We start from the raw sequence: 27,133 nt of genomic DNA on the forward strand, positions 1-27,133 counted from the left end.
TCATGTTCTCTCCACATTTCAAATCCCCAGCTTATGGCCCTCAGACTCAAGGAGCATTCGGGTAAGGATCCCAGTGAGTTTGAGTCACATGGGTGACCTTGCACCTACCCACCAGGTTATCTGAGGATCCCTACTCAGTACTAAGTCCTTCCCAGAGCCAGTGGCCTATAAGTTAAGTCAGTGACCTGGAAATGATGTAAGGATCATGGAGAGTAGCTGGCTTGTCCTTATCCAGCTGAGTGTACTTAGTGCTTTCGAGCTGTGTCTCCTCCTCACACTGGCCCCTGCCCTGGAGGGGCATGGCTGTGGCCATGGGGAGTGAGGGGCACAAGGACCAAGACTCTCATACGGGGAGCAGACAGAGTAGGAGATTTCAAGTCACATACGCCTGGGATTGAATCCTGGCTTTGCTGCTTACTGGCTGTGTGACCCTGGGGAAGTTGCTTGACCCCTCTGAGCATGATTTCCTCATCTGTAAAATATCAATAATGTCAATATCCTTCTACCATGTGGACTTGTGAGGGTTAAATGGGATTATGTAATATGAATTAATAAAGGTTTACTACCCTTATACCATAATGTTATTATACCAGCTAACCTAAACTGCTTCTTTTTTTTTTTTTTCGTCCTCCTAGCTGCTGACATGGCCTCCAGAAACTTCTTCAGGAGCCTTTAGTCTCCTATGGGATCTCAGCGTGGATGGGCTCTTCCATCAGTCTGGTCAGTACTAGGGAGCAGGGTGGAGGCTTGAGCCCTGAGTATCCAAGCTCGAGAGCGTACATAGTACACAGCTCTCAGCAGCCTTGGAGCCCAGCGTGCAGGAGAGGGGCTGGGCGGGGGGGGGGGGGGGGACATTGCATCACCACAACATGGAGACATCAGGCCATCTTTGGCTCTGGCTCCGGCATTAGTAAAAAGCTGAGCCAACAGGCTCCTTGGCACTTTGATCTGGCTTCAGATCCATATCACTGTGGCCAAGTCCAGGCTGACCTCACAGACTCTTGGGATCCCAGAACAGTCTGGAAGGTGAGTTTTCTGGATTTAAGGGGATAGCTTGCCTCTAAGCTCTTCCTGAAAGCCCCAGTTTGCTTGGGAGGGTTTCAGGGACATCTGCATCAAATCAGGGAAGCTCCTTGCGTTGGAGTCACGAAGGGGAAGGGCCTTGAAGCTGTGCCGCCACCAGCCGTCCCCCTTGGCTCCTAGGACATCGGAGGAGCCCCTCAGTTTTGTCTGGGCAAAAATAAGAGCCTTGAGTCTATACCTTGGTCCTGGCATCGAAGGGGTGATTCAAGTCACCTTTATCCTTGAGGATGTTTAGAGTCCCACAGAGCAATCAGTTTTCCCTTTAGTGGCTGTGCCCTTCCCAGGCTAGTCTCATTTGGTACCTGAACCTAGACTTTTGGGCACCAAAAAATATCATGTAGCCAGTGGAAAGGTGCTTACGGCAGACAGGGAGAGGGATTCACAGGTGTCCAGGCCCCACCTCGCCCACAGCTGTAATCTGCCCACATTCCCCACGAAAATGCAAAAGCACGTAGCTTGGAAGACCAAAGTTATAGACCCATGAGGCACCACCCAGCCCCTGCCCCACCAGCCCTTCGGATTTCTGCTTTTGTGTCTCTTGTACTTCAGGAGTTGGCTGAGCTGAGGCCCATCTGTCAAATGAGAGCATTCCAGACTCCTCCTGCTCCCCCCCTCCCCCACCCTCCGCCCCCCATCTGCACGCTGGGACCCTTGTAACTGAGGTCTTCTGAATGGCACCAGTCCCGGCCTCCCCACCCTTTTCATAACCTCTGCCCCTGCGGCCTGGGCTGCCCTTTCTTGAGCCTCTGGGGCCTCCTCTGCGGCATGCCTGCCCTTTTGGGGAACAGAGGCCGGCCTTGTCCTGCTCCTCTCCTCCATGCAGTGGTATGCATCTCCTCCCGCAGGGGCAGAGGGGCGTCCCACTCGTCTTTGCTTCTTGCCACATTGTCCCTATTTGCCTTCCGTCGGGAGGGCCAGGAACCTGCCCTGGAGTTCCCAGACAGTTTGGCTCTGGCTCCAGAGCATTTCTCCTGGCATCACCTGAGAGCCCAGCCTAGGCTTGTCTTTCTCTCCCATTGGAATAGAGACTGGCCTAGAGAATTCCATGCCCAAGGTCGGGATCTTGGCTGATTTGGGGAAAGTCAAAGGCCAGGTCCGCAAAAGAACCTAAAGCAGGGACTTAAACATTTGTACACATACATTCAGAGTAGCAGTAGTCACGATAGCCAAAAGGTGGAAGTAACCCAAATGTCACCGAAAAATGAGTGGATAAACAAAACGTGGTATACACACGCAGCAAAATACTGTTCAGTGTTAAAAAGAAGGGAAATTCAGACACATGTTGCAACATGGGTGGACTTTGAGGACCTTACGCTCAATGAATAAGCCAGACACAAAAGGACAAATGCTTTCCACTTATGGGAAATACCTACAGGTGTCAAATTCTTAGAGACGGAAGGTAGAATGGTGGTTGCCAGGACCCAGGAGAAGAGACAATGGAGAGTTAGTGTGTAATGGGCACGGAGTTTCAGTTTGGGAGGATGAGAAAGTTCTGGAGATGGACGGTGGAGACGGTTGCCCAACCATGGGAGTGTACTTAACACCACTGAACTGCGCACTTCAAGATGTTAAGGTGGAAAACTTTGTGTTATGTGCTTTTTACCGTAATTAAAAATAAACAAGTTTAGAGACAAGAACTAGGTACCAGCAGAGAATCTACCAAAAGCTGGAACTAAAAATCAACCACCAGTTCAAGAAGCACGTGCAAGGTTAAGTTAGAGCGAGGAGTGATGTAAAAGGAAGTCATGCTGCTCGGGATTTTTTAGCAACTTGCGGTGCTCCGTGTGTCCCTGTCCTCTGTGGGACACAGCCCCCTGGGGCAGAACCTTGAGCTGCCTTCCGTCCCATTTGGAACTATGATTGCTGTATGTGTTTTCAGGTTGCCTGGCCTTTCTCTTTTGTAAAATGGGGAGATTTGCATGTGTGTACATTTCCATTCCTTCCTAGAGTCTGTGGTGAGTGGCTCTTTTTCCCAGACTATCCTGGGGAGTGTTTTACACTCTCACCTATATCCCAACATGCCTCCCAAGTAAAGGGACAGCTGAGGCGGGCCCAGGCTTCAGAGCGGACTGTTAGAGGTGCACTCTGGGTACTGGGGCTGAGGGCCGAACAGAGTTCAGGTCCAGGGGTCACTGGGGTTTTAGGGTATGGTGGATACTGTTTTCCTAGATTGAGAAGAAGCACAGGTCACCGGTTAAAAGCTCCTTGGTGAGCTTGGAGAATGGGATATTTCAGAACACTGACATTTTTCACTACAGGGGGTGTTTATGCATTTATTTAGAAAACATACATTGAGTGTGTCCTGTATTCGCTAGCTTGCTAGATGGCAGAGGGAGCTGCAGAGATGAACAAGGTGTGGTTCCTGCCCTCAGAAGGCTGACAGCCACGTGGGAGGGGATGAAATGCACAATTACAACAGGAGATGGACACAGACACGAAACTGTGGGAATTCCAAGGAGAGGAAGATTCCTTCTAGCCAAATGGGGTTGGGAGTGCAGGGAGGCTGGAGACAGGGAGGGCTTTGTAGAAGAGAGGGCAGTTGACTCATCTTTCAAAAGATGTATAAGGCAGGGATTGTGAACTCACTTGCCTGTGGGGACCAAGTGAATCCATGACTAGAGAGCTCTTGTCCTAAGAGGCTAGTAGGTCTGTTCTTGCCAGATCTCCCCGTTTTCAAGAGAAGCCGTGTTTTAGTTGGGATGTACTTTGACTCTAAGTAACAATTAAGAGAATTAAGTACCCGATTAAGAGAAGTTTATTATCTCGCATGACAAGAAATCCAGAAGCGGGGGGTTCTATGGTACGTTCAGCAGATCTGCAGTATCAGGGCTCGGGCTTGGCTTCTGGATTTCGCTTCTCACTACTACTCCTCACAGTTGCAAAATGGCTGCCATAGCTCCAAGCATCATCATGTTCTCATGACACAGCAGTTCAAGGCAGAAAGAAGGGTGGAGGAGACCAGGTCATTCCTTCTCGTACTTTTGTCTCTTTTTATCAAGACACTCCATTTTGTTTCGTTAGACAGAACTGTGTAACAGGCTTTGGAGGACACTTGCCGTGTTTTCTGACTGTCTGGAACTCTTTGAACACCCTGACTATGTTTGAAGAATTTTTAGTCTCATGATCCTACCCCTCCAGGGTAGAATTCTGGAGACTCACTCTTCCAGCCTCCTATTAAATATTTGAATTTTTAGTTTTGGAATTTCCAGTTAGTTCTGTATAATATTTTTTATAGTTTCTATTTCTCTATTTTTTATAATTTCTATTTGTTCATTCAACATGAGCATATTTTCATTTCCCACTTTGAGCATAGCTGTAATAGCTGCTTTAAAATCGTTGTCTGTTATTGTAACATCTGGATCATCTAATTCATTAACATGGAAAAATAAGTATGAAAGTGAACAATTATTTAGAATGAGTAGAGAAACCATACTGAATACTGTACTTTGGGAAGTTCACGTCCCCTTCTCCTGGATATCTTTAAGGGTTTTCCCAGAAATGTTCATGTAGAAATGCCCACTGGTTGTAGCCTGGCTTCCCTACCTAACCTAGAACATTCACAGGGGGCTGTGCACGGGAGGGCCCCAGAGCTTAAGCTTCATAGGCTTTTTAGTCAATTGGCTTCTGACACGTAATAAATTGTTTTCTGTTCAAACAGTGAGAGCTTCTCTCTGTTGCCTGTGGCTCGGAGTTCTGACTGCTCCAATAGCCACCCCAGGCCAGTCCGTGCGGAGATAAGTGGGGTGACATGGTTCATCCACTGAGGCGGACTGGGTTCCCTTAACAGGGAGGAAGGGGAGCATGGCTGCTGTCTCAGCAGCCAGCAGAATCTGCCTTAGCCGGAATACCGACATTTATGTGAAATCTCCTCCTGGTAACTAATTCAGTTACAAGACCAAACCCCCAACCCCCACTGTGAACCCATCTGCAGCCTATATTCAACTGTCGATGGAATACAGCTCCACTGGTTTGCAGCCCTGGGGGTAGGATTCAGGTGTGGAGAGATGCAAGGGTAGCAGGAAACAGTGGGAACAAAGACAAGGAGGAGGGGAGAGTAGGACTTCCTTCAAGGGGGCAGAGTAGGGGATAAAACTGGACGTTTGGGGCCAAATCTTGGAGGACAGTGGGGACCATTGTAGGCACAGTGAAGCTTTATTAATATTTATTAAGACTAGTACAGAATTGGAGTTGTTTAGATGTAATTCACACACCATGTAATTCACCCTTCTAAAGTGTATGATTCAATATGATTCATAGAGTTGCTCAACCATCACCACTATCTAATAATTCCAGAACATTTTCATCACCCTAGGAAAAAACCTCATACCCATCAGTGGTCACTTCCCACCCCCACTCCTCCTAGCCCCTGGCAACCCCTAATGTGCGTTCCGTCTCCATGAACTTGCTTATTCTGGACATTTCATATACATGGAATTATACAATATGCGACCTTTGGGGTTTTTTTAAAGATTTTATTTATTTGAGAGAGAAGGAGCAAAAGAGAGAGAATGAGCAGTGGAGGCAGAGAGAGAGGGAGAAGCAGACTCTCCTCCGAGCAGGGAGCCCGATGTGGGGTTCTATCCCAGCACCCTGGGATCACAACCTGAGCCGAAGGCAGACGCCCAACCGACTGAGCCACCTGCGTGCCCCAATATGCAACCTTTTGTATCTGGCTTCTTTCACTTAGCATAATGTTTGCAAGGTTCATGCACCTTGTAGCATGTATTAGTTCTCCATTCTTTTTTATGGCTGAATAATATTCCATTGTATGGATATACCATGTTTTATCCATTCATCCGTTGATGGACACTTGGGTTGTTTCCACTTTTTGGCTATTGAGAATAATGCTACTATAAACATTTGCACACAGGTGTTTATGGGGGCATATGTTTTCCATTCTCTTGGTTATATTCTTAATAGTGAAATTGCTGGATCATATGGTGACTGTATAGTTAATTTTTTGAAGGACTGTCAAACTATTTTCTGAAGTGGCTGCATCCTTTTACATTCCCACGAGCAATGTATGAGGCTTCCAGTTTCTTCACACCCTTGCCAACATTTGTTATTGTCCATCTTTTAATAGCCAAGCTAGTGGGTGTTAAGTGGTATCTTGTGGTTTGGATTTACATTTCTCTAATGACCAGGGATGTTCAGCATTTGTTCATGTACTTAGTGGCCATTTGTATATTTCTCTGGGGAAACATCTATTCAAGTGCTTTGCCCATTTTTTGATCGGGTTGTTGGGTTCTTTTTGTTGTTGTTGTTGAGTTGCAGGAGTTCTTCATATACTCTGGATACAAGACCCTTACCAGATATGTGATTTGCAGATAATTTCTCCCGTTCTGTGGTTTATCTTTTCACCCTCTTCATGGTGGACTTTGATGCATAAGGTTTTGTTTTGTTTTGTTTTGTTTTGCTTTTAAGTAGGCTCCACATTGGGTGCCCCTGATGCACAAGTTTTAAATTTTGATAAAGTCAAATTTACCTATTTTTTTTCTATTGTTGCCTGTGCTTTTGGTGTTAAACAGAGCACCATTTCCTAGTCCTAGGTCATGAATATTTTTCCCTTATATTTCTTTCTGGAAGTTTTATAGTTTTAGCTCTTGCATTTAGCTCTTTGGTCCATGTTGAGTTGGTTTTATATATGGTGTGAGATAGGAGTCCAGCTTCATTCCTTTGCGTGTGGATATCCACTTGCCGAAAAGCACTATTTGTTGAAAAGACTATTCTTTCTCCATTGAGTTGGCATTCTTGTTGAAAATCAATTGACCATAAATGTATGAGTTTATTTCTGGAGTCTCAGTTCTAGTCCATTGATTTTTTAAAAATATTTTATTAATTTATTTGAGAGAGAGAACACAAGCACAGAGGGAGAGGGAGAAGCAGACTCCCTGCTGAGCAGAGAGCCCCACGTGGAGCTCCATCCCAGGACCGTGGGATCATGACCTGAGCCAAAGGCAGACGCTCAACCAACTGAGCCACCCAGGTGCCCCATTCCATTGATTTATATATCTTTATGCCAGTACCCCCAAATTCCTCTTTTTCTTTTTGAGAAAGAGAGAGAGAGAGCATAAGCTGGGATAGGAGGGACAGAAGGAGAAAGGGAATCTTTTTTTTTTTTCTGTTTAGAATGCAAGTTTCTTTTTTTAATTTAAATTCAATTAGCCAACATATAGTACATCATTAGTTTTTGATGTAATGTTCAGTGACTCATTAGTTGCGTATAACACTCAGTGCTCATCATATCACATGTCCTCCTTAATGCCCATCACCCAATTACCCCATCCCCCCACCCAGGGAGAGAAAATCTTAAGCAGGCTCCATGCTCAGTATGGAGCCCAAAGTGGGGCTCGATCTCACTATCCTGAGATCATGACCTGAGCCAAAATCAAGTCGGACACTTAACCAGCTGAGCCACCCAGGTACCCAGTACCCCAAATTCTTGATCACTGCAGCTTGCTGTATTGAAATTGGGAGTGTGAGTCTTCCAGCTTTGCTCTTTTCAAAATTATTTTGGCTATTCTTGGTCTCTTGTATTTCCATATTAATTTTAGGATGGTTTATCAACCTCGCAAAAATGACAGCTGGGCTTTAGATAGTGATTGTGTTGAATCTGTAGATAACTTTGAGTATTACTCCCACCTAATAATATTGTGTCTTCCAATCCATGAATATGGGATATCTTTCCATTTACTTAGATCTTCTTTCATTTCTTCCAACACTGCTTTGTGGTTTTTGGTGTGCGAGTCTTATATTTATTTTGTTAAATTTATTCCTAAGTATTTTATTATTTTTGATGTTATTATAAATGGAATTATTTTCTTCATTTTCTTTTCAGAGCATTCCTGGTAGAAAGAGAACAGATTTTTGTATACCGACCTTGTATTCTGCAACCTTGCTGAACTCGTTTATTAGCCCTAATCATTTTTTTAATGGCAGAATTTGGTTTTGAAAGCAAACATGGTCTTGTGCAACTAATTGCTTGAAAGAAGTGACCTCATGTTTCTTTAACAAACATGCTTTGGCTGTGCCAATGTAGGACTGGCCAGTAAGTCTGCCAAGCACACTGAGTAGGCAGCAGTGCCTGGAGAAAAGGAGCTCCATCAATGAGATCAAAACACTTTAGAGAAGGAGCAGAACATGCGTAGGTTCTGTCCTGTTAGCTTCCAAGACAGTGCTGTTCATTCTTACCTACCCATTCCGTTCCCTACCAGCTTCTATAATATTTGTGTAGGAGGGGAAGAATATAACAAAATGAAATGACCCTGGCCAGTACATTCTTTGGATATTTTTTAAGTGGGTGAGAAATTTAGTTCTCAGAACAAATTCGTTTCATTTTCATGAGCAGTATCTTTGGACACTTTGTTCTTCCTCACGTGGTCACCATGCTTTTTCCCTTTGTCCCTGGGGCTTCCATTATTATAGTCATTGGGGCTTTGGGGTCTCTGGGACAGGCCTCTGTTTTGTGGGTCACTTTCTTTTCTTGCTTGTATTCTGTCTCCCTCCTTCTCTACCCTCCTTCCTTATTCACCCTTGGATAATATTTATAAGATTGCTGCTTGTAAAAAGAATAAAACAAAACAAAGACCAATAACCTCACTAGCTAGGTAACCCCTATGTTATCTTAAAGTATTCTATGTATCAGGTGCGGAAAATTCAAATACTAGAGACAGGTGCAAAATGAAAAATGAAAGCCTCCCTGCCCACCCACTCCCCATGGCCACTTCCTCTCCCCAAATAGTCATTATTAAGAGTCATTATTTCTTGTGATGATTTCCAGGAGCAAAAGCTACATAATACATATACGATCCACAATCCATATAATCCATGTTTTTGTATTTATGGATTTATTTACACCATATTTCTTCCAACACTTTGGTATTCATCTGAAGTTACCACCAGTGGAGAGTTAATCTAGGACTTTCCCAGCTCTCTCCCCTGGATGCCAGGAGAGGCCACAGCCTACATAGCACAGGTCAGACAGGATTTTCTAGATGGGGGTCGCCAGGGTGGAGGACCCTTGAGGTGGGACGAGCCATCAGGTGCAAAAAGAAAACATTTAACACCTATATTTACATTTTAGCCCATCTTTTTTTTTTTTTAAGTTTTATTGAGGGTGTGTAATTGACATACATTAACCTGTACACATTTAAAGCAGGCAGTTTATACACTTGACATATGTGTATATCTATAAAACTGTCATCATCAAGATAACAGATGTCCGTTGCCTTCATAGTTTTCTTGTGCCTCTTCGTAATTAATTTATCTCTCCTTCCCCTTTTGTCTGTAGGAAACCGCTAATCTACTTTCTGTCACTACAGATCAGTTTTGCATTCTCTAGAATTTTATACAAATGGAATCACACAGCAGGTACCCCTTTGGGGGGGTCTGGCTTCTTTAACTCAGGATAATTATTTTGAAATCCATCGATGTTGTTGTGTGTATCAGTACTTTATTCCTTTTCATAGCTGCGTACTATTTCATTGTATGGATATCCTATCCCTACTAACGACATTTTGGGTTTTGTATTGTTTTTCAGTTTGGGGGCTATTAAAATCTGCTCTAAACATTCTTAAGCAGGTCTTCGTGTATACATCTGCTTTCTTTCCCCTTGGGGTAAATATCTATGAGTGGGTAGGCTGGGTCGTATGGTAAATGCTTAAGGTTGTTTTTTTTTTTAAGCTTATTTATTTTTTCTTTAGTAATCTCTGCACCCAATGTGGGGCTTGAACTTGTGACTTTTGAAGATCAAAAGTCACATGCTCTTCCAACTGAGCCAGCCAGGTGCACCTATTGCTATTTTCTAGTTGGTGCTTTTAGTGTCATATTTAAGAGATATTTGTGAAGGGACGCCTGGGTGGCTCAGTTCGTTAACCATCTGCCTTCGGCTCAGGTCATGATCCCAGGGTCCTGGGATCAAGTCCTGCATGAGGCTCCTTGCTCAGTGGGGAGCCTGCTTCTCCCTCTGCCTGTCGCTCCCCCTGCTTACGTTCTCTGTCTCTCTCTGACAAATAAATAAAATCTTTAAAAAATATATTTGTGAAACTTGGGTCCCTGAGATCTTGTTTTCTTCTAGAAATTTCATAATTGAATTTCATAACTTACAATTTTTATAATTAAATTAAGTTTTATAATTTATAATTAGCCTTACATTTTTAGGTCAGTGGTCCATTAATTTTTATTGACGGTATAAGGTTAAGGTTAACTTCTTTACATATGGCTATCCAGCTGTTCCAACACATTTGTTGAAAAGATTATCCTTACGGAATTGAATTACATTAGTACCTTTACCAGAAATCAATCGATCATATATGTGTGGATCTATTTCTGGACTCTAGTCTGTTTCATTGGTTTATATGTCTAATTTTACCCCCCCATCCTAATTACTTTAACTCTGTAAGTGTGAAAATCATTAGTTTAAATCCTTCACCTTTGTGGGGTGCCTGGGTGGCTCAGTCAGTTGGACATCCAGCTCTTGATTTTGGCTAAGGTCATAATCTCAGGGCTGTGGGATCAAGCCCTGTGTGGGGCTCCCTGCTCAGTACGAAGTCTGCTTGGGATTCTTTCTCTCCCTCTCCCTCTGCCCCTCTTCCCCTTTCTTGCATGCGCACGCACATGCGCGCTCTCTCTCTCTCTCTGAAATAAGTGAATACATCTTTTTAAAAAAATCCTTCAACTTTGTTCTTCTTTCTCAAACTTGTATTGACTATTCTAGGTCCTTTGCATTCTCATATAAATTTTCAATATAAAATTTTCATATAAATTTCAAATTTTCAATTCCTTGTCATTTTCTACCAAAAAAAAAAAAATCTGCCTGAATTTTTATTGGGATTTCACTGAATCTATGGATCAATTTGGGGCCAATTGACGTGCTTCACAATATTAAGCCCTCCAATCCATGTGCATTGGACATCTTTCCTTTTATTTAGATCTTTAGTTTCCTTCAACATTTTGGTGTACAAGTCTTACAATTCTTTTGCTAAATTTATTCCTAAGTATTTTATTCTTTTTGATACTATTGTAAAATGAATTGTTTTCTTGGGATGCCTGGGTGGCTCAGTTGGTTAAGCGTCTCCCTTCGGCTCAGGTCGTGATTCCAGGATCAAGTCCCGCGTCAGGCTCCTTGCTCAGCGGGGAGCCTGCTTCTCCCTCTGGCTGCTGCCCCCCTGCTTGTGCTCTCCCTCTGACAAATAATTAAATAAAATCTTTTTAAAAATGAATTGTTTTCGGGGCACCTGGGTGGCAAAACGGTTACGTGTCTGCCTTCGGCTCAGGGCGTGATCCCGGCGTTATGGGATCGAGCCCCACATCAGGCTCCTCCGCTAGGAGCCTGCTTCTTCCTGTCCCACTCCCCCTGCTTGTGTTCCCTCTCTCACTGGCTGTCTCTATCTCTGTCAAATAAATAAGTAAAATCTTTTTTAAAAAATGAATTGTTTTCTTAATTTCATTTTCAAATTGTTCATTGATCGTGTACTGATATATCATTGATTTTTGCATATTGATCTTGTATTCTCTAACCTTGATAAACCCCTACTTTATCGAGATTTTTATCAGGAATGGATGTTAGATTTTGAGATGATTATGTGGTTTTTTTTCCTTCAGTCCCTTAATATGGTGATTACATTGACTGAGTTTTGAATGTTTATTCGTCCTTGCATTCTGGAATAAATCCTACTTGGTCTTGATGTACTAACTTTGTATGTGTGGTTGGATTCAATCTGGTAGCTTTTTGTTGAGGACTCTCAACATTTATGTTCACAAAGAATATTAGTCTGTAGTTTTCTTTTTCTGGTTTTGGTGTCAGAGTAATACTGGCTTCATGGAATGTGTTAGGAAGTATTCCCTCTTCTTCAAAATTCTGGAAGAGTTTGTGTAGAACTGATACTATTTCTTCCTTAAATTTTTGGTAAAATCAGCCAGTTGAGCCATCTGGGCCTTGAGTTTTCTTTTCTTTTTTTCTTTTTTCTTTTCTTTTCTTTTTTCTTTTCTTTTCTTTCTTTCTTTCTTTCTCTCTCTCTTTCTCTTTCTTTCTTTCTTTCTTTCTTTCTTTCTTTCTTTCTTTCTTTCTTTCTTTCAGATTTTATTTATTTATTTGACAGAGCACAAGCAGGGGGAGCAGGAGAGGGAGAAGCAGGCTCCCCACTGAGCAGGTAGCCTGATGTGGGACTCGATCCCAGGACCCCAGGATCATGACCTGAGCTGAAGGCAGATGCTTAACCAGTGAGCCACCCAGGTGCCCCTGGGCCTTGAGTTTTCTTTATGGGAAGATTTTTAATTACAAATCCAGTTATTAAAAATAGATATATGGGTATTTTTATTATCTCTTTCTTCTCGAGTGAGCTCTGTTAGTTTGTGTCCATTTCACCTAAGTTGTCAAATGTATCAGTATAGGTTTGTTCATAATATTCCCTTATTATCTTTTTAATGTCTGTTGGATCAGTGATGATGACTTCCTTCTCATTCTGATACTGGTCATTTGTGTTTCTTTCTTCTTCAGTCAGATCATTTGGGTTTCAGGTTTATCAACGTTAATGATCCCAAAAAACCAGCTTTTGGTTTCACTGATTTTTCTTAGACTTTGTCTGTGTTCTGTTTTAGTGATTTCTGTTCTTACCTTCATTTCCTTTCAAATTCTGCTTGTTTGGGGTTTGATCTGATCTATTTCCCCCAGTATTTTAAGGTGGAAACTTAAATCGTAGTAGCTCATCTTCTTTTGCGTGTGTCAAAAGTAGCCCATCTTCTTTCTTCTTCTTTTTTTTTTTTTTTAGACTTTATTTTTACGTAATCTCCACACCCAGCGTGGGGCTCAAACTCACAACCATGAGATCAAGAGTTGCATGCTCCACTGATATGGAGCCAGCCAGGGGCCCCACCGCTCATCTTTTTTAAATTTACTTTTTAACATGTTATATCACATACATGGCATTTTAGCATCGAGGTACATTTGTTGAGCTTATAAACGTATATTTGTTAGAGGTATAAATTTTAAAACTTTTAAGGATGGCTATGCACCATCAAAAAAGTTCTGGAGAGCAGCAGAAGCATTCTTTGATTGGAGCTGCAGGCTGATGCCTTACTGGGAGTTTTGACATATTGTGGGAACATGGGGATGCATGATGGGTGACAGAGCATAGGATGGGGTGGACGGAGTGGAGGCAGGATGTCTGACAGTCGCTCCCTTGGGAAGAACCCTACAGCAGCCTAGAGCAGCGTCAGGGCACAGATGGAGCTCGGCAGTCCGACTGCCAGAGTCCTCCACCGGGTGGCCAGCACTGAGCACTCGGGATTGTTTTCAGAGTTGGCAGTAATAACAGGTGAAGCACTGGCTGTAGAGCGGACACTCAAAATTTGATAGCTATTATCAAAGCAAAAAACGTATTTCTTTATGACTCAGAGATCATTAGATAAACCAAAGGAGCTAAGCAGCGCAAATACGCAGCTCCCTCTTCTTAATTCCGCTAGCTCTGTTTTGGCCATTCTTGTCTCACTCTATTCTCAGATGATGGGTTTTTGTTTTTCTTTTTCTTTTCTCAGATGGTTTTTAAGCAGTCGAAAACCCCTTAGGCTATCTATTCAGTTGACACTTTCTGTCCTTCACTGTCTTACTAGGAGTTGTCCTCACCTCCTCCCCTGACCTGCCTCAGGAGAGTCTCCTGCTGGGGTGTTCGGAGCAACAGAGCCTCCTCAGCCTCCCAGAGTAGAGGCTCTGCCTGCGAACAGCTGCCCCCGGGGGCTCCACACAGCCTGGGCTCCAGTGTCCCGTGGTAGCAGCGGCAGCCACCCACATACAAGGAGCACCTCTGTGCGGGGCCCAGGGCCCAACCCTCTGTTCACGTGGGGGTGACCTTCCCTCCTGACTTCACAGGGCAGGTGCTTCTATCCCCGGCCGAGGAGGCAAGCTGGGATCCAGCTGCACTCTTAATCCCCACACTGGTACTGCGAGCACACGGTACAGACCCAAATGAGCGGGCAAACCCCGTGAGGACCACCCTGGAGAGCCCATCCCCCAGCCCCCTCAGAGCTGTCATTTGCTGGGCCCGGCCCCTTCCAAGTCTCCAGTTTGAACGCAACAATAACAGTAATTCAACTTCAGAATTGATCGTCATTTTAAAAACATATTATTGTCTGTTATAATAATAAAAGTCGTTTCCTTGAAAATAATAGCTCACGTTTCTAGAGAGCTCGTGCCAGGCCCCGAGCGCAGGGCCTGGCCTATCTCATTTAATCGCCCCAGCAAAATCCACCACGTAGATACTGTTATTTTCCCCTTTTCGCAGATAATCGGGGGGCTGGAAAGCCCAAGCTTCACACGATTTGTGTGACCCACAGTCTCGTAGGTGGGGGGCCGGACCCCCGGTTCCAGCTCACTGTATCTTCTCTGTCTTGCTGTGCTGCAGAGCACAGGGACTGTTTGCTGGTCTTCGTTTTACCTTCTCTTGAGTTCCTGGCGGCTACAGGAACCGGTCCACAGTAGACGCGGGTGGTATTTGTTGCACGTGCGGCGGAGCGTCGGGGAACGTGTGCTTTGCCGACAGCAAGACATCGGCATTTTTCTCCACCGGATCCCATGCAGTGGGTGGTGGCGCTGCCAGACGTGGTGTCTGGCCATCCGAGGTCAGAATGCGGGATCCGCAGGCCCTGCAGGGACACCTGTGTGCGATACCCCAGCCCAGCCGGCCTCTCCCTCGTGTCCCTTCCTTCTGGAGCGTGTGCCTCCGGACCCGCCTCTCTGTCCGACCACCGGTACAGCCGGGGTCGTGCGGGGCTGCTCCGTGGCCGCTGCCGAGGCCCAGGTGGATCAGCTCCTCCAACACACTGATGACAGCGCCTGCCACGGACTTTTAAAGCTCCCAGGTGATTCTAATGTCCAGCCAGGCTGAGAAAGTGCCAGATGATGAGGACTTTGGCCAAGTGCCTAAACCTCCCTCACTAATACGGTGAGCACTTCTTCATGTTTGTCTTTCAGACCCTGATCAAAAATCTCTGTGGCTCCCCTAGGGCTCAGCCTCTAGCTTCCAGTTTTCCGTTGGGTCTGAGCTTTAAAAAGGACCGAAGCTGGGGTCCTGCCCTCTGAGATTGGCTTGGAGTACAGCCTGGGCAGGGGCGTTTTAAAACCGCCCCAGATGATTCCAGTAAACAGTGGGGCTGAGGACCTCTGGGCTCCTGCACCTCGGGAGCAAGGCTGAGAGCCGTGGGTGTGTGGGGAGCTGGGGCTGCCTTCCGTGGGTTCCTCCGCACACCCATCCCACCCCAATCATCCGCCAGAGCACAGGCTGGGTCCCTGTGTGCTGTTCTGGAGCAAGGGGCATGGCTGTCATTAGCTCAGTGGTTTCCCAATGTGGCTGCATTTTAGAATCCCTAGAGATTTCCTTTTTAATTCTAGAGCCCAAGCCAGGCTAATTAAGCCACAGTAGTGGGGGGCAGGGGGGACAGGTGGCAGTAACTTGTGAAGCTGCTCCCTAAGAGATTCCAGAATGTGCAGACAAGTCTGAGAACTACCGCATTCGGTTCTCAGCTGGGTCCTTGATCCAGAATGCAGCGAACACCAAATCCCTTAGACTGTGGGGATGTGCGGCGCATGCTGCTGTGTGGGGAGGGAGACCTTTTCCTCTGCTTCCTTTTCTTAAGAGTTCTTTGTTGTTTAAAGATTTATTAATTTAAGAGAAAGAGAGAGAGCACGAACGGGAGGGGCAGAGGGAGAGGGAGAATCCCAAGCCGACTCCATGCTGAGCACAGAGCCCAACACGGGGTTCGATCGCACAACCCAGAGATCAGACCTGAGCCGAAGCCATGAGTCGGATGCTCACCCTACTTGCCGCCCAGGTGCCCCGGTCGTTGTTGTTGTTTTAGAACAGTTTTAGGCTTACAGAATATTTGATCAGAAAGCAGTTTCCATATTACCCCCCTGCCTGCCAGCACCCCCACCACACACTGGTTTCTTCTACTGACGTCCTGCATGTGTATGGTGTTTTGTTAGGATTGACGAGGCACTATTGATACATTACCATTAATTGAAAGCTATTGTTACTTTATTTTTTTTTTAAAGATTTTATTTATTTATTCGACAGAGAGAGAGACAGCCAGCGAGAGAGGGAACACAAGCAGGGGGAGTGGGAGAGGAAGAAGCAGGCTCCCAGCGGAGGAGCCCGACGTGGGGCTCGATCCCATAACGCCGGGATCACGCCCTGAGCCGAAGGCAGATGCTTAACGACTGAGCCACTCAGGCGCCCCTGAAAGCTATTGTTTAAATTAGGGTTCACTCTGGAGCACCTGGGTGGCTCAGTCAGTCAAGCGTCCAACTCTTGATTTCAGCTCAGTCATGATCTCAGGGTCCTGGGATCGAGCCCCGTGGGCGCTGGGCTCTGTGCTCAGTGGAGTCTGCTTCTGCCTCTGCTCCCACCCCGCTCTCTCACCCTCAAATAAGTAAATAAATCTAAAAAAAAAATCAGTGTTCACTCTTTGTGTTGTACGTTCTGTGGGTTTCGGTAAATGGGTGACGTGTGGCTATCACTGCTGTATCATACAGAGTAGTCTCGCTGCTCTGAACATCCTCTGTGCTCCCGTGTTCATTCCTCCCCCTCTCCATCCAAACCCCTGGGAACCCCTGATCTCTCTCTGGTCTCTAGAGTTTGCCTTTTCCAGAACGTCATCTAGCTGGAATCATACGGCACGTAGCCTTTTCAGACTGGCTCCTTTCACTTGGCAATACATATTGGAGGTAGTTCTCTGTGCCCTTTCGTGGCTTCATAGCTTCTTTCTTTTTGCCACACAGTAGTAAGCCATTGTCTAGAGGGACCACAGTTTGTTTAGCCGTTCACCTCCCGAAGCACATTTTGTAGCTTCCAGTTTTTGACAATGATGAGGAAAGCTGCCGTAAACATTCATGTGCGGCTTTTTGTGTGGGTGCACATTTTCAGTTCATTTGGGTAAATACCAAGGAGCACAATTGCTGGATTGTGTGGTAAGAGTATGTTTAGTTTTGTAACAAACCGCCAGACAGTCCTCCAAAAGGGCTCTTGCGCATTCCCACCAAAAGTGAGTGAGAGTTCCCGTTGCTCCGCGTCCTTGTCAGCATTTGGTATTTTTTGTTTCATTTTAGGTAGAGATCAGGAATATTCCAGAAACCTCAGGTTCAGAAATCCAAAGTGAGAGAAATCCTGGTGGGCCGTGTATTCAGGGACGTTACTGGGAAGCTCTTGGTAGAGTCTAAATCGGACTCTGAGTTTTGCTTTTTAAGTGTGAGAGGGTGGTTTGCTCCTACCTTCCTGAGTCATACTGAGGGGGCCTTGCATCATTAAAAATAACCCAGTAATGCATCCTGAGGTAGGAAAGTGAGGAAGTGGTTGCCTGGAGTCAAGACATGACAGCTGGGCCTCTGGCAGCCATCCTGGACCATGAGGTGATCTTGAGAAGGTGAGGCACATGCCGAGAAGGGCAGAGCAGAAGACAGGCACCCAAGATCCCACAGGTCCATCAGGTCCCTGCACCAGTGTGGCCCACCTGCTTCCAGACTTTTTCATCAAAGAGAATAGAATTTTAGCTTATTTAAGCCCAGGTAGATTTTTTGTTTTGTTTCTGGTCTTTTTGTTATTTGCAGCAGAACCTAGTTCTTACAGCTATGGTGGTGTGGTGGTTTGGCACAATGTGAGTCTGTCCTACACACTGGGGGCCAGGTGTGCTCAACGGTGTTGGGTGACCAAGCAGTGGTGTCAGTTACAGAGGGCAGGAGAGAGGAGAGGTGGCCTGGGGACGGCATCACCTACCCTACACCACCCTGACTCCCATGAATAAAAGGACCGGGGGCCGGCAGGGACTCTGTGGGGGGAGGGGAACTCTGTGGGGGGTGTGGATGGGTGCTCTGTGTGTGTGTGTGTGTGTATGGATGGATGGGTGCTGTGTGTGGTAAGTATGGGTGGGATGCGTGTGTGTGATATGTGAGTGTGTATTGATGAGTGTTGTGCGTGTCATGATATGTGCAGTGTGTGGGTGTGTGGTGTGTGGGTATGTTTGTGTTGGATGAGTGGTTTCTGCGTCTGTGGTATGTGTGGTGTGCGTACAGATGGGTGGTGTGTGCACAGTGTGGGTGTAGTATAGGTGTGCAGAAGTGCGTGTGTGGACGGGTGGTGTGTGTGTCTGTAGTACATGGTGGGCATGTATAGGTGTGCCTGTGTGTGTGTGGTGGGTGGATATGGGGGTGCATGTGTGTGTGAGGGTGTGTGTGGTGGGTGGATATGGGGGTGCATGTGTGTGTGAGGGTGTGTGTGGTGGGTGGGTATGGGGGTGCATATGCATGTGTGAGGGTGCGTGTGGTGGGTGGATATGGGGGTGCATGTGTGTGTGAGGGTGTGTGTGGTGGGTGGATATGGGGGTGCATGTGTGTGTGAGGGTGTGTGTGTGGTGGGTGGATATGGGGGTGCATATGTGTGTGTGAGGGTGTGTGTGGTGGGTGGATATGGGGGTGCATATGCGTGTATGAGGGTGCGTGTGGTGGGTGGATATGGGGGTGCATGTGTGTGTGTGAGGGTGTGTGTGGTGGGTGGATATGGGGGTGCATGTGTGTGTGAGGGTGTGTGTGTGGTGGGTGGATATGGGGGTGCATATGTGTGTGTGAGGGTGTGTGTGGTGGGTGGATATGGGGGTGCATGTGTGTGTGTGAGGGTGTGTGTGGTGGGTGGATATGGGGGTGCATGTGTGTGTGAGGGTGTGTGTGTGGTGGGTGGATATGGGGGTGCATATGTGTGTGTGAGGGTGTGTGTGGTGGGTGGATATGGGGGTGCATATGCGTGTATGAGGGTGCGTGTGGTGGGTGGATATGGGGGTGCATGTGTGTGTGTGAGGGTGTGTGTGGTCGGTGGATATGGGGGTGCATGTGTGTGTGAGGGGGTGTGTGTGTGGTGGGTGGATATGGGGGTGCATGTGTGTGTGAGGGTGTGTGTGTGTGGTGGGTGGATATGGGGGTGCATGTGTGTGCGGGGGGGGGTACAGGCGGGATTATAGCCTGGCAGGCAGGAGGCTGTGGAGGCGCCGAAGGGAGGGCCTTAGCTCAGAGTGAGCAGGTGGGAAAGGGAAAATGAAGGGGTCAGTGGGATGGGTTGCATGGCAGAGAAGGAACAAAAGGAAGCCTGGAAACAATGTGGGTAGAGCGTTCTGGAGAAAGAACCCTTGGCGATGAGAGGCAAGAAGAGCGAGTGGGTCAGGGCTTATCCAGGTCCTGGGCGTGTAGTTGCCTGTGGTGAGGCAGCATCAGACAGGGGAGAATGCCAGGCTCCTTCCCATGCTCGCGCTGTAGTTGGGTGATAAGATGTGCATGTTTTTAAAATACGGACTTGACGGAATTTTGTGTTTTTACCATATACATGGATCACATCACTCCATCCTCCTGAGACCAGTTGCTTCCTTGCCCCAGTCTGCAGGGTGGGTGTGGAGTGGGCAGGGGGGGTCCAAGGACCCGAGGGGGTCCCACAGGACCAGCCAAGAGGGTTGTTGGCTTCGTGCAGGATAGAAATCACAGCGAGCCAGGAGGAAGTGAGAGCAGAGTTTATCCAATAGCATCAGCGATAGAGCACAGCGGACGGGGTGTGCGGGAGAGGAGAGTGAGTCTCCCCTTTGCTTGGGGTCTGGGCTTTTCGTTGAGGACGGTGCACGTGTCCTCTCAGGCACCCAGGAACTGGTCAGAACAAGGACAAGGGTCCAGGTGTCCTCCACAAGTCACTTATGCCCAGGAGCCAGGGGGTTTTGGCCTCAAGATGTCTAAGGGCAGGGGTCTGGAATACGAACCCGAGGACCCACCTAGTCCCTCCTTGGGTGTTATCGACCGTGCCGGAAACCTCCAAAGAAGTCATGCGCTCCTTGACCTTTACAGTTAGGACGTACGTTATTTGTACTCTAAGGCGTGTGCAAGGTGGGGTACAGGTCCTAGCAAGAACAGAAGCAGGGACAGGAGCAAAAAGCAGTTCTTTCCCCATCTCAAGTGGGTCCCCTTCCCTCTTTCTGCCCTTATCCTCCCTGCCCTGGGCCTCACACCCCTCCAACACCCAGGGCTCCTGGCTGGGCCCAAAAAACAAGAAATGGCAGCCCGGCCTCAGGGTGCACCCAGAGCTCCTCCTTCTGTCTCTGGCTGCCGCCCCCCCCCCCCCCCCCCCCCCGCAGACCGCCTTCTTTCCCCGCCATTTATACCACCTGGCTTCGTTTGGTGTGTTTATTGTTCATGTGTTTTGTCTGTTTCCCTGCTAAACCATCAGCTCCATGAGACCAGGACTTTGTCTCTTTTGTTCACTGCTGGGCCCCCAGCGTTCAGAACAATGCATGGTGTTCAGTTACTGTTTACCGAGCAGGATGAAACGCTTAAATGACAGGCTTATGCTGATTGACTAAAGCTCGTGATATTGAGACAAGTGCAAATTTATAGGCAAAAGGGCAGAGAGAAGTTAAGTAATCACAATTGGGAGGATACGAAATGGTAAGAGGGGCGCCTGGGTGGCTCAGTCGGCTAAGCGTCTGACTCTTGTTTCGGCCCAGGTCCTGATCTCATGGCTCATGGGATGGAGACCGGTCTGGCTCCGCGCTCAAGGGGGAGTCTGCTTGGATATTCTTTCCCGCTGACCACCCCCTCCCCAGTATGTGCACTCACTCTCGTTCTCTCTCTCAAATAAATAAATAAATAAATCTTTTTTTAAAAATGTAAGATTTGTTGAAAAGAAAACCACAGGCCCCAAGTGGCATCACTTCTGCCAAGTCACCAAAGCTGGGCTTAATACCTAAGCTACCTGCAGTTTCAGCCTCCCCCCCACCCGAACTGTAAATCTGTCAGGAATTTTCTGATAGGCATCAATGAGGTAATCTATCTGTATAATAAGACCCCCTGCCCTTCCCCTAAGGATAGGTGGCCTTGCATGGAACAATCCTTTCTTTTCTTTCGCTAACAACTTTCTTGCCCCACCCTCCTTCCTATAAAAACCGTCCATTTGGTGCGAGTCCTTGGCTCGCCCCTCTGCCTGCTAGGTGGGGTTCTCGGATGTATGGACGGCTTCGTAAAGCCAGTTAGATCCTGGAATTTACTCGGTTAGATTATGTTCACCAGACTGTAAGCCTCCCCTAAATGTCGTGAGTCCCAGGCTCCCACTGGGATCTGGGCTCAGTCTGACGGGGTGGTTGCTTTCTTTTCTTCCGGAACCAGTGCCTCCCCATTGAGGCTGATGGGGAATCTCCTCCTGGAGAATTGGGGGGACTCTGAGATGGTGTCAAGAATCAGGACCCAGGCAGATGATTGGCCCTCCCAAGGCAGCCATCCCAGAATATTCATTAACAATTCTATTTGGGGGTCTGGGAGGGGGAGGAAGAGACCAGAGTCCTGCAGACCCTGTGCCCTGTCGTCTGACCGCTAAGGCCCAGAATGGGATGTGGTGGGTGGGAAGGGATGACAGAGGCCTGCGTAGGGGAGACGCTGGGGTGGGCATGTCGAGCCGAGGAGGTTCCTGGGACGTGTGTGGTTTTCCCATTCCCTGACAGCGGTGCCAGGAGAACGGAGGCGGTGGTGTTACGTGAAGTAACGCTTCTTCTGAGGCACAGATGGAAAAGTCACTTTTATTTTAGGCCTGGTGCTTTTCCTCCCCTGCCTTCCCCCAAAGCATTAGCTCCAACCCCAGAGAACCACCCAGAGAGACGCTTCCAGACTCTCAGCCTCTAAACAGAGCCCAGAAGCTCGGGGCTGTTAACACTGGCATTTAAAAAGGCGCAGGGCCCCGATGCTCCCCTGGGGAATCGCCTCCAACGACTGTGCTGTGGGTGTGGAGAAACTGAGTTAGGGAGTCGGAGCTAGCAGCCTTGCGTCTGAGTTTTGCTCTGTGTCAGCTGTCCGGAAAACCCCCACTGGGGACACACAGCACTCAGGAAAAGCTGAGCGCGTGGCCTAGTTATGGGCAGTATTCATTATGGGCTCTCGGGCGCCTGTCGTCGCTTAACCAATTTCCAGTGCTGTTGACTGGGCCTGATGGATCCCGAGGCAGCCCAGGCCCCTTGCTCTGAAACCTCTCCTGACCCTTCAGCCTGGGTGAAGCTGTGGTGTGGAGTCATTACCGGGTCAGGGCGGGGACGGGGGATGGTGCCGGGCTCCAGGTTTGAAGCTGGGGACACCTGTGCTGAGGCTCCCAAGGGGTTTTAAAGCAGCTGATGCCCCTGCACGGGCTGAGGAGGGGGTGCGAGGGTGGCCGTGTCCTGCACCCTCCGGGGTCCTACACTGCTGGCAGGCTTCCCCCCCACCCCCAGCTGGGCCTCCAGGGCCTCACCCTAGGCCGATTCTCTTTGCACATGCATCATCCCTCCCTGGAAAGCCCGTGGGCCTGCCCACACGTGCGTGTGCCTACGTGCACAGTCCCCCAAGGGCCCTGGTAAACAGCTCGCGCGCTCTCTCTCTCTCTAGTGGAATCTCATTGTGTTTTGCAGACTTCATTCTTCTCAGCTCGTTTGTGAAGCAGGCAAAGGGTATCATTACTCTTACTTGTTAAGTTGCCCAAGAGGAAAAAAAAACAAACAAGAAAGTTTTTCCTCCTCCAAGAGTCTAATTACTTGTTGGGTGAGCCCCGACCCATATACATTTCTAACGAGAGAGACACCTGATGCCAGCAGAAGAGATGTCCTTGGACGGGGTTCGGAGACCCTCTGCTGACCGTCCCACCGGCGGCTGGCTCTGCAGCCGTACCACACTGTTGCCAGAACTCCTCAACAAGTTGAGGATGCTCTATTTCTTGCCTTGAGTCACTGGGCATGCCATGCTCTTTCATGCTTCTCTGCCTTTGTCATTTCTGTCCCTTTGCTGGGGCGTGCTTCCTTTTCCGGTACCTGTGCCATGTTCCCCCACCCCCTGACCCCCAACCCTCACCCCACCATCACCCCCAGCCTCCAGTGAACTTCGCCTCCTCTGAGCAGCCTCTGCACCTTTCATCGGCTTTGCTTTTGAATACGCTGCCCTGTATTTATTTACCTGCCTGGCTCCCCTCCCTCCTAGACTGTGAGCTCCCTGAGGTCAAGGTCTCCCCCCGGGGCGCCTGGCATGGTTCCAGCACATGGGGGATCCACTGAGGGAACTCTCACCCCCCGAATGGCGAAGGGTCAAGCACGCGCTGCTAAGGCGCTGCTAGCCCCATGTCCGAGTTCTCGGTTCTGACGCATCTGTCATCGTTGACATCTGTCAGCATTCCTGACGTGGCCAGCTCATCTTACGTCCGGTCTGCAGTTTCCCTCTTACTGCGGTACTACTCCGTCAGGTTTGTTTAGGACTCTCTCCAGTCATTCATTCATTCAGCTTCCCCACCCCCACACCAGCTACTCCTCCAGGCGCTGGGTGTGCAGAGGGGGCCCTGCCCTCATGGAATTTACATTCTAATGGGGAGACAAGGACAAGAAGCAAGTAAATCAATCAGTAAGAAGCGGTAGAGGAAGGACAGCGTAGAGACCTGGACGACGCCTCTTGGTGGGGTGTGGAGAGGTCACAATGCAAAGAGCGTGTGGGAGGCAGACAGGATTGCAGCCATCTTTGGGAAATAATAGGATCCTCCACGCTGGTTTTTGTTTTTCTAGTTTCCTGGTTCTGAAAAATGCCCTTAAGTAGTCTGACAGAAGAAAAGCCCAGAGTACATAAGGTTTTCCTCCATTGTTGGTGAGGTCAGATTACCGTTCTGTTTCATCAAACTAGTCAAGAGACAATGGGACTTGGAGCTCACTCTGGCTGTGGAGACACGTCCCAGGCTGTCCCAGGCTGCGGGGAGTGCCCTGGGCTGGAATGGTGGACCTGGGAACACCCAGCTGTTGCTGCAAGGGCAGTGTCGAGTCAGCAGGAGGCTCGGAGCTGGCCTCAGCCCTTAGTGGCGAAGGGCCCAGGGCCCCGGGGCCGCTGAGACTGGTGTCTTCCACGTCTTGCAGTTCTGAGGCCTCTGGTTTAGGTCTCTTCATCTGGCTCAGCTCTGGGCAGCTCAGCACCCCAATGGCTGCCTGATGGAACTGGTCAGGGTGCCATCACCCCAGGGCCCTTGCACTTCAAGGTGGCCAGAGCTTGAAGACAGGAGAATGAACGACCAGGTTCCCAAAGCTGGTTGCTTGATTCCCCAGAAAACACCTGCGGTGCCAGAGAAGGCAGAAACGGGTCCCCTTGGGCCAGGGGCTGTCGTGCCCAGCCCTCCCATGGGAATAGTGCACCTGTCCCCCTCTGCCCTCCCTGACCCTCTGCCCTCCCTTGACCTGACAGATGGAGACAAGCGCTGGTGGTGCCCCTCGCTGCAGGAAGTCATGGAAGCATTTCACAGCCTGGGAGCCCGCAGCCCTGCTCTGGGCCCTGAGGGGCCCTGTCAGTCCAGTGAGAGGTGAGTACTTCCCCTTCCACATTTGTTCGACACTGTGGATCTCACCTCCCGCCCATGGGCTTGTATACAGTAGATATGGGCAGGTTTTTCCATATCAGTTACACCTACGTCAAAATGTTAAAAAAACAAAACGAAATATTACCCAAAAAAGAGAGAGGCATTCTTCTCAACATGTATTCATGCTAAGGAAGATTAAAGTATTTCCTATTATGGGTGGGGGTGGGAGGGAAGAAAAAATCATCAAGTATTTCCTATTCTGTGAAGGTAATATAACATGACAGCCATCCATCGTACAAAACGATCCATTCCAATATTGTTTGTGGTCCACATCCTCAGCTCCGTAAGCATTTATAAGTTAGAAAAAGGGAAGGTTTTCTCTGATTATTATATGAGATTATGTGCATTTGCGGGGGGGGGAGTAAAAAAAATTTCCCAAACTCGGGCTCTAGCCCCCATGGGGAAGCAGAGGAGGGACTGTGGAACAACCACAGCACAAGTACTGTGGATATGGGCATCACAGCACAAATGGCGAATGTTCCGATAAATGACCGTGCTCCCAGCTTCAGGGGGACGGAAGAACCAGGCACGGGTGAGTTTGGCTGCTTTGGCCGACATCTGTTCCTGCCCCTCGGTGACTCAGAGCCCTCACTGCTCCTCCTCTTCCAGGACATGTCCCAGTCTCTCTGGTTTACCTCCAAGCCTCAATTTTGGCCCATTACCTAATATCAACTCATGGCCAGCAAGGCACAGTGTTGCATGTAATTTCCACAATGGCCAGTTTTGTTTTGTGGGTGCCCCCTTTGTGCACTGGGCTGGGTTGTTGGGTTGTGGGGGGGTACTAATTTGCATACGCATTGTCCCTGCCCTCTAGGAACAGAGCCATACAATACATAAGTGACTATTGTGGGGTGGACAGTGATTAGGTCTGCCTTGTAAAAGTGTCACATATTATAAACTTGTTCTACGAATTATAATACATTCAAACTCCTTCTTGACAATTCTTTGAGAAGACATAACAGGGTGTTTAGAGCCCTGGACAGGCTGTTATGTGGGAGCCGGCCCCCCCTCCAGCCTGGTGACAATCTTTCGGCCCCAGGAGGAGCAGGGACCCTTCCCCTCGCTGCGGCGGGCAGGCGGGTGTTCCTACACAGGGAAGACTGAAGCTTTCTTAAGAACCTGTTCCACGACTGTGTTTAGTAATTGTCTGCCAAACCAAACCAGACCAAACCACACTCGCTCTGCTATAAATACCCAACGCATGTGCCAGCCTGCCTCGCTCCTGCCCCTCTCCCTTCCCGCCGAGTTCCACATCTGGGGTAACAAGCCACTTGCCTCTTCCCCAACACAGAGCTGCAATCACACCGCCTTCTAGAATGAGACGGGGGAAGAATTACACTTAGAGAAACAAATGCAGCTGGGGGCCTGGGGGGCCTGTGGGGTTCAGAAGAGCTATTTCTTACTGTTCTGATGAGCACTTGGTGTCCACCTGGAAAGTGAGAGTTGCCACTGCAGGCAGAGGCATATAACCACCCAATTTACTCAGCGCTCTGCTAAGAGCCACTTTCTCCCCCGCCCTTCTCCCTTCCCCCAGGATTTGATGGCTTCCTGCTCCTTATGCGTCAGGACAAACCCATCCTCGCTGGGGGCCGGGGAGGGCGGGAATGTCATTGGAACTATGGCTGTGTAGATTTGCCGCCTCAAATACTTGGGAACACAAACCCCAGCACGCAGACTTCCAGCTTGACTGGGCAGCTCGCCCTGTGTAAGAGGAAGGCAAATCCACGTGGTCCCAGAGTGTTGCCAGGGCTGCATGGTCACATCACCAGACGTGCTGTTTGGACACCCTGCCTCTTCCCTTGTGCCTCCCACTGCTAGCACTGTTTGCCCACGGAGGACTCAGAACTGGCCGACAGGAGCTGGCCAATGGCTTCAGGGCTGATTTTCTTCTTGTGGCCCTCTAAGAACAGGCCGGGGCCACCTGCCCAGTCACTTAGCCTGCGGAGGCTTTTCTGCCTGAACACAGCCTCTTCTTGAAAAGCAAACAGATACAGCCTGGAGACCCCTCCAATGACCTCCCTGAAACGTGGGGTAGCAGAGATGTTTGGGTGGGCTCCCTGGGCTGCTGGCGGGCTGCTGCAGGCGGGGAGGCTCCAGGAGTTATAGGGTTGGAAGAGAGCTCTTCTAGACTATTCTGGAAGCACTGTGAGGATGCTGGCATCTCTCCACCAGGGGTATGGCATCCTCCATAGACACAGGGACCACAGGAGGAACATCAGGGCGGGGGGCCTTCTCATAACTGTCTTCCTTGTCCTGTTCCTGACCAAGCTCAAGTTCATCCCATGCCAGTTGGCTCCATGTCACCCACTGCTCTGCTGACTTCCAGGGATGTCCCAGTCTAGGGCTCCCCAACAGAAAAGATGCCCTGGGGCTCCTCCAGGGCACCCACAGAGCCCTCATATTGGCCAAGGTTGGAAATGAGGGGTTGAGATGTCTCTGCACATGGCCCCACAACTGGACTGTCTTTTTAGTTTCTATGAGAGAGACTGGTCCTTCTTTCACCATTTGTTCCTAATCTCAGATTTCTTTGGAACCCATCACCATCTCATCGAATGCCTCAAGATCTCCTTTCAGAAAGCTGCAGCCCTTCTGCCGCTGGACCGTGTAACGTCCACCTTGTTGCAAACACAGCAGCCCTC

General features: G+C 48.5%; 1 protein-coding gene across 1 annotated transcript in view; it reads left to right on the top strand.

The window, feature by feature from the left end:
- Positions 1-27,133, top strand: part of FAM178B (family with sequence similarity 178 member B) — an 86,604-nt gene that overhangs the window by 19,109 nt on the left and 40,362 nt on the right. Inside the window, exons 7-8 of the mRNA XM_087863340.1 lie at positions 636-720; positions 24,323-24,437. Coding sequence (XP_087719466.1) covers positions 636-720; positions 24,323-24,437 — 200 coding nt within the window. The remainder of the gene's footprint in view (positions 1-635; positions 721-24,322; positions 24,438-27,133) is intronic.

This window comes from Ursus americanus, chromosome 7 (assembly GCF_024610735.1).
Source record: "Ursus americanus isolate L20-20 chromosome 7, mUrsAme1.1.p, whole genome shotgun sequence".
Lineage (NCBI taxonomy): Eukaryota > Metazoa > Chordata > Mammalia > Carnivora > Ursidae > Ursus > Ursus americanus.